Below are 16,899 nucleotides of genomic sequence, written 5' to 3' on the forward strand. Positions count from 1 at the left end.
AACCCTATTTTCACATTTCTTCATTAAAAAAAAAATCACTGGAATCTCAAAAGTGGAAACTCTATAATATAGTCTCTCTTGACCTAGAAAGGCCAAACAGTAGCATCAAAACACTGCCTTTCAAGAAGGCCCTGTGACAGAATTGCCCCTGTTGCAAAAAGAGCTGCTGAAATTGCAACATATCCTGCTGTGGACTGGAAAGGCCCAATTCCTCCCCAAGTCTGTCATAGGTGCCTGAGTTTTAGCTAAGAGGAGTTTCCTGGCCAGTCAAGATGGTGTCAGAGATCCCAGGAACGCAACTAACCCTGCGTGGTATTGCACAGTTTCATCATCTCTGTTTCAGCAGTGGGAAGTTGACTTCCAGAATCTTGTATAAGTCCTGGCCCCAGAGACACCCCAGTCAATACCTTCTGGCCCAAACTAAAAATTTCACACATCAGACATTTGCACCATCAAGGTGCACTTGGGTTCATTCATTTTTTTTTTCAGGGAATACATTAGGTTTGGGTGTTATTTTCTCAGCAGCATCCAGAGAACTGGACGTTGTCAGCTGTTAAACCCAGAACACTGACTACTCTGTAAAATATAAAGCACGTGGACCCATCAGACATTAAAATAAATTCTACCAGCCACAACTCATGGAAGCCTTGATCCCAGGTTGCTCATATACAGAGCTGTTTTGTTCAGCCAGGCATGAGCATGTTGTAACTGACCTATGGGAATGGTCAGCATGGCCCATTTTGAGCCTCACTGGTGACAAGGTGACATCTGTGGTTAGAGATGAACAGTGAAATAACAAAGTATTATCATGCAGGAGACAATATAGCAAAATGGTTAATAGAGTGAGTTTGAACCCTGGCTCTGGACAAGTCTTTAAGCCACTAATTCTGGGTGGAAGTGGCAATGATGAATTCTATACTGAAGGGGTGCTGCAGAGATTTTAGGAAATAATGGATATAAAGCAAACTCTGTCGGGCACAGATTAATCACCGTTGAAGGGTAACTGTATTACCAACAAAACATCTGTAAGCCAAACACGTCATGAGAAAGAAAGTTTAAACCAGGATACATAAATGATGCCAACTAAGTGATAGAAATACCACCATTTTGCAACCACCATTGTAGCAACTGATTTAGGAAAGGATCATCAATGAATGAAACCATGGGAGGAAAGACTGTGAGAGAACAGGGCATTTCCACACACCCAGGTTACTTATTATACAGAAAAAAATGACCTTTTACAATGGAGAGATCTCAAAGATACGTGGATGTACCCTCAGGCCAATAATGAGGAAACAATCACACAAGTCTAAGCTGAGGGACATTCTGCTTGGAACAGACTTTTCAAAAACATTAATGTCTTGAAAGAATTTTAAAAGGTAAGGGGGATGTGAAAGTGTTCTAGATAAAAAGAGACTACAGAGACATGACAACCGAAAGTAATGCATGATCTCTGATTGGATCCTGGATTGGGGGTTTAAAAAAAAGCTATCAAAGACATTATCAGGACAATTGCAGAATTTGATTATGGACTGACTGCAGTGTTGTAATATTAAATTTCCTGAATGTGATAACAGTATTGTGAGTATTTAAAATAATATTCTTGTATCCTTATTATGTAGGGTATCTAAGGTATTTGGAGTGATATCTGATATGTTTTCAATTTATTTCCAAATTCTTCAGAAAAAACAAAGAAGTGTGTCCACGTGTACGTGCATGTGAGAGAGAGAAAGAGAATCACTAAACATTATACAATATAAATGGTTGGCAAACCAAGGTAAAGGGTATTTAAGTGTTCATTGTACTCTGCTCTCATCTTGGCTGTGGGTTTGAAACTTTTCAAAACAAAAAGTTGAGGGTCAAAATCAACGTAGCAGAAAGACAGGGCAGTTAATGGAGAAAGAAGTCAGCTCCCCCCATACAACATCCATTAGCTTTGGAGCCACCACTGGGGCCTCACACTAAGCTGTGAGCTCCGAAGAACGCCTATGCCTTTGGCACCCTTGTTTCTCCAGCATCCTGGCTGGAGTGTCCAGAATATGTGTTCAGTAAATGTGCATGGATGAGCGCTCTCCCTCCAGAGTCTGCTCCCAGTAAGCTGTGGCAGAGTTGGCGCTGGGACAAACAAATCAGGATGGTGGTCCTAGGCATGGCATTCTGAGGTCTTCGTGTTGCTGTGAGTACCAGACTGGAGCTACTTGTACAGGGGCGACACCAGGGATGTCTCCTGGCAGTGTCCTTCTGGCTTCACCTGCCTTTTTGGGCAGGGAAGGGCAAAGCTTGCAGGGCTGTATTTGCTGCTCCCCATTCCCCTGTCATTGACTCCAGAGGGTCAATAAAACCCCAAGAGTCTGGAGGAGAACAGTTGGCCAGAGGGGCTGACCCTCATCATGGTCCTCTCCATGGGACCAGGGGCTCCGTTCCTCCCGGTACATCCCTGTATCCTGGGAGGAGTGAGGGAATCATATGATTGCCTGCCCAAAGATCAAGAATCTGGATTCCAATCCCAGACAAAGAAGTCTGCAGTCCAGCCTGGGTCACTGAGAGCTGGGGTGCTGAACGACCACGTGTCTGGCAAGGAATTGAGCCCTCCCAGGTGGAAAACTCTGAATCTGTGAAAAAGAACATAAGCCAGCAATGAAACACTCACAACCTGAGTCTCAGTTCCTATGAAAACACAGAACATTTCCTGTGCCTTTTCCGTTATTTCACAAGCTGCCTCGTCTCACTCACCCTCTGGGCTCCAGGACAAAGAGCCTTTGTTCCCAAAGTGCTTTTGCTCCCCTCAGAAGCCGGACAGATGTCTCCAGCCTCTCTTGGTCAACATGATGGCCAAGACCCGTAGTGACCATCTGCTGTACTCCCTGGAAGAGCTGGTGCCCTATGACTTTGAGAAGTTCAAGTTCAAGCTGCAGAACACCAGCCTGGAGAGGGAACACTCCCGGATCCCCCGGGGCCAACTCCAGACAGCCAAGCCAGTGAAGCTGGCCACTCTGCTGGTCACCCACTATGGGGAAGAGTATGCCGTGCGACTGACCCTGCAGGTCCTGAGAGCCATCAACCAGCACCTCCTGGCAGAGGAGCTCCACAGGGCCGTTGTCCCAGGTAAGCGACCTCATGCCCCTCCTCTCCCAGTGTGACCACTCGCTGTTCATGGAGTGGGGTGGAAGGTGCAAGGGGGAACGTGTGTTCAGACCAGTGCATCCTGACTTGGAGGTGAGGAGTCCCAGGTCCGCCACAATCCTAGTGACTTAAGCCAAGCAAGTCTTTTCCCCTTCTCTGGTCTTTGGAGCTGGGGTAAAACTAAGGCTCCCAAAGGCTTAAAAAAAAAAAAAAAAAAAACCAAAAGGCTGAGGTTCTCACTATGGGGTAGGATCAAGAGAGGCAGGAGCTGGGTGCCTGTTGGCAGAGAATTCCTCACTTCGTTTGTGATTAACACTTACCTACAGACGAGTAACTTAGGGTGAGCAAGAAGCACTTGCCCACCACTCATATTAACAGGGCTGATGGGTAATCTCATTGTTATCCGCCTGACTTCAGTTTTGAGTCCTTCTTTAGCACCTGTTACAAGTGTTCTTTAAATTTTTTTGAGGGGAAGGAGGCAACTAGGTGTATTTATTTATTATTACTTTTTTTAATGGAGGTTCTGGGGATTGAACCCAGGACCTCATGCATGCTAAGCATGCGCTCTACCACTGAGCTATACCCTCCCCCACAAAGGTATTTTAAAATTCTCAAAAGGACTTTCTACTTTCTTTTCCTTCCTTCCTTTCCTCTTTTTCTTTCTTTCTCTCCATCCTGTCTCTCCCTCCTCCTTCTTTTCTTTCCTTTTTTCCTTCCTGATCTTCTTCTGCTGCCCTTTTGCTGTTACTTTCTGACTTTACTACATTGTGATCAAAGAATGTGGCCTATGTGATCTCTGCTTTTAAAGACTTTTGGGGGAGCTTTGTGGGGGGCTAATATGTGATCAGTTTAAAAAACTATTCTTTGATGTTTGAATTTCTCTTCTATTTCTAGACTTTAAGAATACATTAGGGGGGGGAAATGAATACATTAGGAATGCTTTCCATGTTTTTCTATAAGGCAGAAGAGTTTACACACCATAAAAAGTCTCTGCCTTTGGAAGAGTGATAAAGTTAAACCGTAATCTGAGTCTGGTGTAATCTGATGAGTAGAATTTTTAAATTAATTTTTGGTATTTTAAAATCTGGCTATTAACATCTTCAGGGTTTCTCACCAGTTCTTGAGCCAGTTTTGTAACTTCTGTCTTCCTAGAAAGCCAACAGCAAAGTGTTTAAAGCAACTTTAAAGTAATTTTAATAAGGGCTTTTTCACACCAAAAATTAAGGTGTTAATTATAGGTTATCTTCATTTCTTTATTAGAGTAGTGGTTTTCAAAGTTTATCCCAGGAAGATATCTCAGGGATTCTTTAGAATGTTAACAAATATTTGATTCAAATTTTATTAATTTTTAACTTAATTAAAGTAGCATTCATATTAAAATGTATCATATACCAAATTTTTAAATATTTGAGGCTATCAGTGTGATAGTTCATGTTATATACTAAAACTCCTTTTTATGTAGGCCTTGGAATTCAGTCTTTCCTGTCATTTCTGTTTAGTTAAACAGTATCCTGAAATTTCCAGGCAAGTTTTTTTAATCACCATTACACTTATCTGCGTGAGTTAGGGTTTTCTTCATCTCATGAAACCAAAGAAAAAAACAGCCAAAAGAAATTATTTCCTGAAGTTTTAACTGTCCTTCATAACCCCTGATCTCCAATTTTTCTGCTGATCTTTATTGGTTGAGTTTCGTACACCTATAATCACACACAAATGTATACCAATAAACTGGAGTTTTCACTCATTTTACATATTAAGAATTCCATGTAAGACCTTATATTGGTAACAAGTTCTCCTGCCAGAAAAGTTTGAAAAGTGCTATTTCAGAAATAAGATAGCAAATAATGAGTGTGTTCTTATTTAATGGTAATGACCACTGTTGTCTAGTCTGTCCTGAACTTCTCTAATTTCTGAGAGGATTCTCCCCTCTCTCTTGCCCTAAACCTTGATCCTGAGCACCGGACATTTTCATGCCTTCTCATCTCACTGTCTTTTCAGAGTATCAGATGCAAGAAGGTGGCACAGACAGCTCAGCCATGCCTTATTCCTCTGCGGAGATTAAGCCCAAGAGCCTGAAGATACCAGATGGCCTGGAAGGGGACAAGCAGCGACAAAGTGGTGATATGGCTGGCTGCCCACCATCCATCCAGCCCGAGGCTGGTAGGGGGCCCCAGAAGAAGCCTCAGGGAAAACGGAGAGACCTGAAAGGCACTGAGGTCCTGGATGTGCAGGGCAAGCCAGGGGCCAGGAACATGACTCTGTCTTCCAAGAGAGGCCCATTCCCCAGCAAGCCTCAGGGGGAGAAGGGGAGCGATTCCAGCGTCAGGCTACGCAGGAATGCCAGCTCTGCGGGAAGGCTCCAGGGACTCTCCAGTGGGTCATTGGCTGGGTCCCTGGGAAGGAGAGAATTGAGAACATCTGAGGCATATTCACCTTCCGGAAAGAAGCGACCCAAAAGTCTTGAATTTGCCATTTCTCCAGTAGAGACAGAATTTCTCAATCCAGAAATTCTTCTGCTTCAAGATAAAATGAGAAGTGAGAATCCAGGCTCAGCAGCCACTCCCCGTGAAGTGGCCATTCTGACTGTAGGGGCTACTGGGGCTCCAGAGAGAGGATCCAAGAATCCACAACATCCCATGACCCTGGAAGGAGGAGCACTCAGGAATACACTTTCCAATGTATCATTGGCTGGAAAGAAGACCTGGGAGCATCCAGAATCCACAGTATGTTCAGAGAAGAATGGAATTGAGGCTCCAGAGACCTCTAAGACCTTGGAGGAGGTGGTAGGCGGTGTGCTCCACGAGCCTTCAGATCCAGAAGACTATCCGTCTTCAGGTAAGAGGATCTCAGAATCTAGAAGACCTGGCTTCCTTAGGAATGATGACCTATGCAGGTTTCCCCCACAAATCTGCTTTTATCCCCACTGTATTTATTTCACTGGATGTCTGGGTGCCCTTTGAGGTCCTCAACCCTTTGAGAATCTGATGTAGGCCTTGTATCCTGAAAAAAAAAATGCATATATGCACATCTTCACAGAATGTTGCATACATTTCAGTGAGTTATTTCTTAGATACTCTGAAGTCCTCCTTTGGAATTCCCAAGGGCTTCATGGAGCCCAGGTTGAGCATCTGGGAAAGGCTGGGTATCACCTTCTCACAGTACCCCATGGCAGTATGTCATGGAGCTGAGATTCTGCTGTTTGCCTCTCTCTGGGCAGGGGTGGGGCGGGTAGGGAGCTGTTGGCTAAAATCCTAGGTCTCTTTTACTAAAGAGGCAGAAATTAGGATGTGACAGGTTGACAGAAATGCCAAATAACATAAATGAAACAAGAAAGAAGTTTGTTTCTCTTTCCCACAAGTGACACACAGGTGGTCCAGGACAAATGTGGCACCCCGTGCATAGCCAGGAACCCAAGCTCCTGCGGTTTTTCTGCTCCAGAGAGTTTGCTCTCAAGGTCATGGTCTCTGATGGTAGCCTCCTTGTTCCAGGCAGCAGGATGGAGGGACAAAGGAGAAAAGCCACTTAGGAAAGGTTTTCAGAAGTTTTTAGATGCTGCTCATGATGCCTCCATTTATCTTCTTGGCCAGAATGTACAGGCCAACCTCAGAGATATTGCAGGACCACCACAACAAAGTGAATATTGCAATAAACCAAGTTATGAACTTTTTGGTTTACACTATACTGTAATCTATATTAAGTGTGCAATAGCATTATATCCTAAAAAGCATACATACCTTAATTTAAAAATACTTTATTGCTAAAAAATGTTAACCATCATCTGACAACACAGGGTTGCCTTCAACCTTGTAAAGTCACTTAATGCTTTCTGAACCTGGATGTGAACAGTGGCCCCTCTGTGCCTTCATTTAACACTTTACCCAAACACTTACCACATACCAGGGATTCTGCTACAGGCTGAGGTTCCAGCCATGAGCAAGTTATCATCCCCTGGGAGCTCTACTCAAGCTATGGGCGGTCTGGGTGGTTTTAAGTGACAAAGCAAACACCAGTCAGAATGTCCCGCTGTCTTTCTATCACCTGCTAGGTCAGCATTATGTGCAGGGGGAAGGCATAGGATTTATAGCCAAAGGCCTTTCTTTAGGCCCAAGAATTCCAAGTCTCAGGACTGTCATGAGATCTAGCCCCTAGTTCTCAGTCCCAGTGGCTCCTCTGCTGCCTCACTGGAGGGAAGTCAGGGGAGGACAAGTTAGGAAGAGGCCTCAATCTGAGAACTCACGTGTCCCAGGCATGGCTTCTCTCTCTCTAATGTGTTTTGTAGCGTTCCTTGGTAACAACTTGAGTTTGTCACTCAGATTTTTTTCCACTGCTATATCCCCAGGGAGGCTGCAGAACAAGGCTGTGTGTCCCCTTTGCCGCGCCCAGGAAGGAGACCCTGTTGGTGGCAGCTGTGTGCACAACTCCTGCAACTGCTCTATTGCTTCCGGGGATCCTGAGCCCTCATGCGGCTGCTCACCCAGCTGCCCTCGGTGCCAGGACTTGCACCCAGGGAAGAGTTATGGAAGTTGTGAGCAGCAGGAAGGCCTGCAGATGGCCGGCCTGAGTCCCAAGTCCCTGCCACAGTGTAAGCGTCACATGAAGCAAGTGCAGTTGCTCTTCTGCGAGGACCACGGGGAACCTATCTGCCTCATCTGCAGGCTGAGTCAGGAGCACCAAGGTCACCGGGTACGCCCCATTGAGGAGGCCGCCCTGGAATACAAGGTAGGACTTCCTGCATTGGGGCCCTTCTCTGCTGGGCACTTGAACACACCGGGGCCTGCTTCATTTTCCCAACAACCCTGGGAGGTTGGTGCATTAGCCAGTGTTCTTGGGTTGTAAATGGCAAACACAATACAAATGAAGCCAGCAAAGAGGGATTTACTGGTTCATGTAGCTTGGAGGTCTAGGGGAATCTGACTTCAGGTATGGCTGAATCCGGGTACTCATAGAGGTCGTTAGAAATCTCACTGCCTCTTGGCTCTGCTTCCCTTGGTGTGATAGATACATTCTTCCTCTTTCTAGGGACCCCTCCCTGTGCTTTTGGCTGCAGCGCCCTCAGCTTTATTCTCTGAAGCAAGTTTTCCCCTTTAGAGTTGACACCAACTAAAGATAGCAGGAGCCAAGTTGAAACTTCAATGAGTGTTCTTTTTTCCAGGAGCAAATTCAGAAGCAGCTGGAGCATCTGAAGGAGTTGAGAAAATCTGGGGAGAAGCAGAGATCCCAGGGAGATAAGAAGACAGAGAACTTCCTGGTAAGGCTAGGGCTGTTCTGTAGCCAGACCTTGCCTGGGTTCACCCCTGCAGGAGGGAGAGAGCTGAAAGTGATCAGTACTGAGATTCTATACTGGTTCATAGGGAAGCAGAGCTGGTCATGTATTTAGAATCATCTGCTCTTGTGGGGCAGGGAGATAACAGGTGTCCTGGGACAAGCTTGTTCCTGGAGAGGGAGACCACCCACAGCAAGAAGGGGCATCTCCAAGGACCCTATCACACTTTCTTACACTCACCACAAAGTGGTTTAGAGAAACTAATGCCAACAGCTGTGTTTGAAGAATGGGACTGAGGAAAGAGGAGGAGAGACTCTTCAACTTTAAATACTTGTCTGTATTGTTTTTATAATTGTTTTGTCCATTGTCTTCTTTTTTTACAAAAACCATATTGATGTTTAAAATTCAGATGGTTAAAGTAGACATTTTCTTTAAACTCTGGTATTGCAAAACTACATTTGAATAAGTACACCTTAGCAGCCTTCCTGTTAAGGTGTTGTCCAGACTCTTGGATGCGTTAAGTTGCTTCTGTTTTCCCTGCATGGGAAGGAGCCTACCCCGCAGAGCCTGGATTTGTCTATTGCATTTGTGTTGATTGGATCTCTTCTCCCTCTCTGAGTTCCAAACTTTTATGGGGACCTACCACACTGCAATGGGAAACAGGCGAAGATAACAAAGGGCAGATGGGAGGGGGTGGCATTGGTCCAAGTGTCCGACTTTGGGAAACTCCTGAATTGTAGTAAAATAAAAACCCTTTCCAATAATCCCAGGTGGCTTAGAGCAGAGGTCAGGGATGCTCCCCAAGGAGGTGGAAGGCAGGAGCCTGGGCTGCTTAGGGAAACCCAGGGAGACACGAGGGTCCAGCCTTCCCTTAAGATACTCACAGTGATGTTGGCCCCTGTGAAAAGGAGATGCTGTTTTCAGGAATTCTCTTTCTCCTCCTCCTTTTTTCAATAATCAAAAAAAAATTTTAATCATAGGCAAGGGGTAGAGAAAGCTCTTCTTTATAGCATAATGCCAGCTAAAACAAGTATAGAAGAGTAATTGAATTAGAAAATTTCCACTACACAACTGACACTGTCAGGGTTCAACAGATGCTAAATTTTTAGAGAAAGACTTTAGAGAACAGGATATTTACAAGTTTCATTCCCCCAAATTACTTAGTAATTGCAAAGTAAATACTGTAGCTTTACAGTGGCGATATCTGGTAGACCCCTCCTTAACCAAGTGATCTGTCCTAGTATCACAATAATGGTGACAGCAAACTGGACAGTCTTTGCCTCCCAATGGAATGTGCTAAAAAGTCCACAGCATTAGGTATATGGTATTCTTGCCCAAAATGTTTATCCTGAATTTAATCATGAGCAAAATTATCAGACACTTTTAGAATATAAGCTATTGAACAAGACAACTGACCAGCCCTCTTTAAAAAAAAAAAAAAGTCAATGTTACTGCCATCAAACACAATAAAAGGTGGGGAGACATTTCTGGTTCAAAAGAACTAAAAACTTAGTCCTGTCCATTTAAGCCAAAAATGAGATTTCTTATGCCCAGTCTTAATGGATCTGAAGGGCCCTCTCCCTCCTTGAAGGAAGGAAAGGTGCCCTAGAGCCACTTAAAATGTCCCCAGAAGCTTTTCAGTGACAACGAGAAAGAGGGTGACAGAAGAGGTAACGGCTGACGTGCAGGAGCAGTGAAAGTCAAGTTCACCTGCATTTAAAGAAGTGGACTGACTGCCCCTAGTCGGGGCCATATTGAGACTCCGTGGTGGAGTGGAGAGAAGTCTCCCTCCTGGAGACTGTGTGGTCATAACCTTGTCCATTTACAACCCCAGACATATGCCATCCTCACGCTGGCTTTCAAGGGGAGAAGGTGACACCAGGTATCTTAGTTTCTGTGGCTGCCCAAATTAAGTACCATAAACTGGGTGGCTTAAACCACAGAAATCGAGGCAAGGGCTTGGCAGAGCTGGCTCCTTCTGAGGGCCGTGAGGGAAGGATGTTCCAGGCCTCTCTCTTCAGCTTGTAGGAATCTACCTTTTCCCTGTGTCTCTTCACATGGCATTCTCCCTGTGTGTGTATCTGTGTCCAGATTTTGCCACTCCACTATGACTTCATCTTAACTCATTACATCTGCAACAATCCGATTTCCAAACAAGATCATATTCTCGGGTACTGGGGTTAGGACTCTAACATATACATTTTGGAGGGGATACAGTTCAACCCATAATACCAGGTTTAGGGCATTTTCTAAGAGCCAACCTATTTTAGAAGGTTTTGGCCTATTTGGCCTCCTTCTCTGGAATTCAGGCCTCCAAGAAGCTGAGGAAGTCTGCCTCTCATCCACCTCCAGGAGGAAGACTTCTGGGGGGCTCTCCCTGGGCATACACATCCACTTCACCACATAGACCTTATACCTCCCTGACTTCTGTTCCCCAGAAACAAACTGAAACTCAGAAGCAGAGAGTCCAGAACCAGTTGGAACAGTTGTGCCAGTTTTTAGAGCAGCAGGAGCAGCTCTTTGTGGCCTGGCTGGAGGAGCTGGGACAGACCATTGGCCAGGTCAGGGAGACATATGGCACCCGAGTATCCAGGGACATCGCCCTTCTTGATGAGCTGATTGGGGAGCTGGAGGCCAAGCAGTGCCAGCCAGAATGGGAACTAATGAAGGTGAGTGTGGCTGGGCCTGGCCTTCCCCTGTCCGCCATGCCCAGTGAGATGACATGGGCTCCCAGCACTGCCATCAGCTCTGCCCAAGCCAGTGGGTGAGTCCCTTAGGGCTGGTGGTGGACATGGTCTTGGTGACCCACAATGCCTCTTGTGCCCAGACCCCTTCAGTGAGCTCTCAGGAGCCCAGAGTGGTCCAGTATCTAGGGGATTCCCCTGGCATCTCCCAGGAGAGAGCAGCAGAGTTTGGGTACAGTTGTGTTGTAGGCCCCTGGCCGGGCTACCACCTCCGGGGATTAGGATTAGAACTGAGGAACCCCTTTTTGCTAACACTCTGGGGCTGGAGGAGACTGGTAATGGAGAAATTCTCTTTTCTCTCCTAGGACATCGGAGTCACCCTGCACAGGTACCAAGAGGCTCCCTGATGATTCCTTGAGTGTCCTGCAGGAAACACTGGGGGAGGCAGACCCAACCCCGGGTCTGTGACTCCTCCCTAGGCTCCCCCCATCTCCTGCAGCTTCCTAAGGCCTTTCTGGATTTGTGTAGGGAGAATGGGAACATGGGTTGAAGACTGGAAGGAGTGAACACTGCTTCCTAAGAGACTTCCCTAACAGACCGTGTCCTATGCAATTCGCCTCATGAAAACTGTTCCAGCAAAAGTGCTTGTGGCCACAGGGACGGAAGCACTTTCCAGAGTGGAGCTGCTAAGCCCAGCAGGCAGGGGAGGGGAGGGGAGAGGAGGGGAGGGAAGAGGCTGGATGTTACAATCACCCCGGAGACAAATTAAATCTGAATCTTCAGGAGTACGACCCAGGCATCAAATCTTTTTAAGTTTTTTTTCTGGTGGTAAAATATACCTAATGTAAAATTTACCATCTTAACCATTTAAAAATGTACACAGTTCAGTGGCTTTAAGCACATTCACACTATTGTGCAACCATCACCACCATCCATCTCCAGACTTTTTCATTTTCCCAAATGGAATCTCCATGCCATTAACCAACTAACTCCCCATTCCCCATTCCCACAACCCCTGGCAACCACCATTCTACTTTCTGTCTTTACGAATTTGACTACTCTAACTACTCCATATAAGTGGAATCATACAATATTTGTGCTTTTGTGTCTGACTTATTTCACTTAGCATAATAGCTTCAAGGTTCATCCATGTTGTAGAATGTGTCAGAATTCCACTCTCTTTTAAGGCTGAATAATATTCCATCACATGTATATAACACATTTTGTTTATCCATTCATCCATCAGTGGATACTTGGGTTGCTTCCACCCTTTGGCTACTGTGAATAATGCTGCTATAAATATTAGTGTACATATATTTGAGTCCTGCTTTCAATTTCTGCATGTATATAATGAGATGTGGAAATCACATGGTAATTCTGTTTAGTTTTTTGAGGAACTATAATACTGTTTCCCACAGCGCTGCACCATCTTACATTCCCACCAGCAGTGCACAGGGTTCTAATTTCTCCACATCCTTGCTAACACTTGTTATTTTTTATTTTTTTAATAGTAGCCATCCTAATGGCTGTGAAGTCGTATCTCATTGTGGGTTTTTTTTCTCGTTTATTAGAATTTTAATTTCAATAGAAAGAAAAAGATTTGGGAAGTGTAATTAATTCAATATAGGTAATTCTGGGCTGAGCATTTCAATATCAGCACCATTTTAGGGCCATTATCAAAACTTGCTGTGGTTTTGATATAGTGGTTTCTAAACCCCCCCAAATGATGCCAATTCATAGCCAAAGTTGAGGACCAGTTTTTAGAGCCAGAAGTCCAGGGAGAACTTTTTTTTGCAAAGCCGAGGCTGGGCTGGGTGTGCCCTGTGGAGGCTACACCTCACTTCTAACCCATGAGAGCTTGGGCTGCTCCCATGCTCCAGCCCTCCCAGGCCAACTGTCTTTTGTTTCTAGGGCCAAGATGGTAACTGCCCCTGAGCTGTGGACCACCCCTCCAGAGGTGAAAGAAAGGATCCACCTGCTCTACCAGAAATCAGAGTTTGTGGAGAAGAGCATGAAGCACTTCTTGGGTAGGTGGGCTTGGGGGAAGATGGGAGGCACCTGCTCATTTTCTCCCTGAGATCCATGTAGCCCAGAGGCCCCTGGTGTCCCTTCTGCATTTCCCACAGCCATTCTGACTCTGCCTTCAGGGTCTTCAAGATCTATCCCTATCCAAGGAACCTAACTCAAACTCCTTTTCTCCTTTTAGAAACCCTGCGCTCAGAAATGGAAACCTTCAGTGGTGAGTATGGTGTGGGTAGTACGTGCTGGCCAGGGATTAATGCAGTTTTCCCTTAGGCTATTGATTTTGGAGCATTAATTTGGAAAGAGAAAAATACCTGTAACAAAGGTGGGAGAAAAGCCATGACAGGCTCTATGCCAGAGTCATCGGCTGAGTCAACTCACCAGACCACAGAGTATCCAAGGCAAGCCTGGCTGCAGGGAGGAGTGGGGTTATATCCAAGCAGAAGCAGCAGGGTCCTGAGCAGGGAGGGAGGTCTTGCCTTTTCTTGTTGTGGGGATCAAGGTAGATTTAGCCCCTTTGAATGGGAATGCTCTGGACTCTTTCCCATCTCCTTTTTCTCTGTAGTTCCAGAACTGATTGGTGTTCAGGCACCCTGAGGTGAGAGGCCTGGACCTGCCGGGTCCCTGTGCCATCCCCCAGCATGTTACAGAAGAACAACCCTGTCCATGTTTCCCGGATATGGGGAGAATCCTGTGGGGATGTTGCCCATGGACCTCCAGCCAGGAATTCTAATTCTCTCTGCAGTTGATGTAATTCTGGAAGCGGAAACTGCCCACCCCAACCTCATCTTTCACCTTCTCTGATGACTTGAAGAGTGTGAGACTTGGAAAAAAGTGGGACCATCTGCCTGACAGTCCAGAAAGATTTGATAGCTGAATCATTGCCCTGGGCTCTCTAAGCTTCCTCTCTAGCCACCATTGCTGGGAAGTGAAGGTGGGAGACAAGACAAGGTGGGTCCTGGGTGTCTGCAAGGCAGCCACCAGCAGGAAGGAGACTATGACTCTGTCACTAGAGAATGGTTACTGGGTAGAGATGATGATGAAGCAAAATGAGTACCAGGCATCCACTTTTCCCCTGAACCAGATGCGGGAAACTGAAGAGGCATGTGGGTACCTTCCTGGACTACAAGGCTGGGGACACTTCCTTTTACAACGTGACACATTGTAAATCCCACATCTACACAGTCACTGGCTTCTTTTCCTCTGGGCCCTTTCAACCTATCTTTAGCTGCAGGACACATGATGGAGAGAAGAACTTGGATCCTCTGACCATCTGTCCAGTGGGCACCCAGGGGCCTCACTGAATGCCCAACACTCTGCATCTCTCTTCAGGCTCCTGGCCTTGTATCTCGAATCCATACACTCAAGAGTCACTATGGAACACCTACTGAGTTCTGGCTGCTGTGGGGAATATAATGAATAAGAGAATAGTCCCTGCCATGGATTTCAGAGAAGGAAGCACATGGATGTTGCTTTATAAATCCTTGTATGAATTAGCACCCACAGATGCTCCTGAGTCAGAGAGCCCACTGTTGTTCGCCCTCAGGCCCCCCAAACAAGGATTTGTTCCCTCATTCTATCCTCCCTTGTCTTGAGTACTTCGGAAGCCTAAGGAAAAAACAAGTAGAGTGGATTGTCATCAATCATTTTTGTACTTGGATTAACGAACTGTGGTTCTTAAGAGCACTGGCTGAGCCTCATAAATAAATCCATTAGAAAATGTCGTCATAATTGCAGTTGTCACTCAGTCGATCACTATGAGATCCCAAGTCCCTACAGAAGATCACAAGGGAAATGGGGCTGCTGTCAGAAAAACATCTGACACATGTTCCAAGTGTCAGATTATTCTCCCCTGATCTGTATCTGCAAAGCTGTGGGCCTGTGGAATATGAGATGTTCTAGTTCACAGATGTTCCTCTATCATCCTCCACTTAAAGAGATGTAAAGAGAGGGATGTCAGAGAAAAGGAGAGTCAATGAAGATTCAACTCCAAACTCTCCTACCCCAACCTCTCTTCCCATCTCCACACTAGCGCCTACACTGGACTTGGGTTCTCCATGGTTGTCACCAGAGCACAAAACACTTGCTTTGCTTTTTTCATGGAGCTTTGTTCTATGTGCATAATGCACATGCTGGCACAGTTCACATATGCTATTTGTTCAGTGTTCCCTATGGTTGGTCATTTGTTGTTCCCAAGTCTCCCTCCTTCTCTTTCCATGAACAGCATGGTGTGTATTTCCATCAACTCCCCATACACATATTTCCTCTACTGTTTTTCCTAAAATGGTTCTAGAATGTGAACTATTTTGATAACGCTTGCAGTAGTTGGCCATACAATCCTTTGGAAAAGATTTTTAAATGTTTCATGTTCGAAGCAATGTTTGTCATTTTAAATATTTTTGCTGATTTAATAGAGATTTAATGGAGTTTTATTTGTGTTTTTATTTATTTCATTACTTGCTAATGAGACTATGAAATTTTCCATGTGAATTTCTATTTTTTTCTTCATTCTGTCACACACATAATCAAAAAATCTGTAATAGTAATAGAAAAGAGTTTTATTTGAGCCAAACTGAGAACTATTGCCTAGGAGACACAGGTTTAAGAAGCACCTGAGATGTGTTCCACCGGACTACAAAATGGGGTGGCTTATACAGCAAAAGCCACAAAGCTAAGTTGTTTGTCAAGAATTATAATTGAAGCCGGCAAGAAGTAAAAGAGCTTTTAAGTAAGGATTGGTTGGGGTATGAAATGGTTGCGTAGTTATAAGGGTAGACCTTGAGACCATTAGGTTGCAGCTGGCAGCTGGCAGCTACTACCAGACCTTGCTTTGAGAATGGCCTGTGGTATTCCTGAGTTTGATACAGTTCAGAAAATTCAAGTTCTTAATGATACAGGCACATGTCTGAAACTACATCACAATCGCCACCTGGCTCTATTTTGGATGCCTGAACCACAGTCTTATATCTTGTCAGAACAAGGAACAAACATCAAACATGACAGGCATACATTCCTTCAAGGTTTCAAAAGAGATAGATTAGCATGTATATAGCTAGTTAGCATGAACTTGGTGTCTGGGAAGGGAAGCTTATTTTCAAAGGAGTACTAGTATTGGCGTCATGGCAGGTGGGGAAGGAATGGCATTTGTCTCTATCTTCAAAGTGGATGCTCTAAAAAATCTGGTAACTGTATTTTGTTTTCTTAATGGTTAAAGCACATGTACAGTGTATGTTTGACAGCCCATAACACAGGCTGTTCTATTCAGCATAAAGTTCAAGCCAAATCATGTATAAGACAGAATGACTTTCCCATACCTCAGTATGTGAAAATTGCTTCTATCAAGTCTACAATAATGGTACAGCTCCTTTACTTGTTATGTAGAATATAGATATTGAACTTAGTTGTTTGTAGTACTTCTTTTTTTTGTAGTACTTCTTCATAAATATTTTAGGCACTAAATATTTGTTTCTGTAAGGTGAAGTTTTCCCTGTCTGGTGGGGTTTTTTAAAGATAAAATCCACATACCATAAAATTCACACTTTTAAACAATAAAGTGGTTTTTAGTATATCTACAATGTGTACAAACATCACCACTAAGTCCAGAACATTTTCATCACCCCAAAATAAGCCCTGCACCCATTAGCAGTCAGTCACTTGCATTCTCCTTTGCCCCTGGCCCCTGACAACCACTAACCTACTTCCAATCTCTATGGGTTTGCCTGTTCTGGACATTTCACGAAAGAATAATCACACAATATGTGCTCTTGTGTGCCTGGCTTCTTTGGTTTAGCACAACATTTCAAAGTT

At 44.8% G+C, this 16,899-nt stretch overlaps 2 protein-coding genes and 1 pseudogene across 2 annotated transcripts in view; 2 read left to right on the plus strand and 1 right to left on the minus strand.

Annotated features, from left to right (window-relative positions):
* Positions 1-16,899, minus strand: part of ZNF263 (zinc finger protein 263) — a 39,198-nt gene that overhangs the window by 20,677 nt on the left and 1,622 nt on the right. The gene's annotated exons all lie outside the window — the stretch shown is intronic.
* MEFV (MEFV innate immunity regulator, pyrin) lies at positions 2,641-16,719 on the plus strand. Its single transcript, XM_074346412.1, has 9 exons — positions 2,641-3,105; positions 5,122-5,958; positions 7,463-7,842; positions 8,276-8,371; positions 10,825-11,055; positions 11,436-11,458; positions 12,982-13,097; positions 13,277-13,309; positions 13,658-16,719. Exons 1-9 carry the CDS (start codon positions 2,670-2,672, stop codon positions 13,687-13,689), a joined length of 2,184 nt encoding a protein of 727 aa, XP_074202513.1. The 5' UTR covers positions 2,641-2,669; the 3' UTR covers positions 13,690-16,719.
* Positions 13,692-16,719, plus strand: LOC141573926 (pyrin-like; annotated as a pseudogene).

Source organism: Camelus bactrianus, chromosome 18, assembly GCF_048773025.1.
Source record: "Camelus bactrianus isolate YW-2024 breed Bactrian camel chromosome 18, ASM4877302v1, whole genome shotgun sequence".
Classification (NCBI taxonomy): domain Eukaryota; kingdom Metazoa; phylum Chordata; class Mammalia; order Artiodactyla; family Camelidae; genus Camelus; species Camelus bactrianus.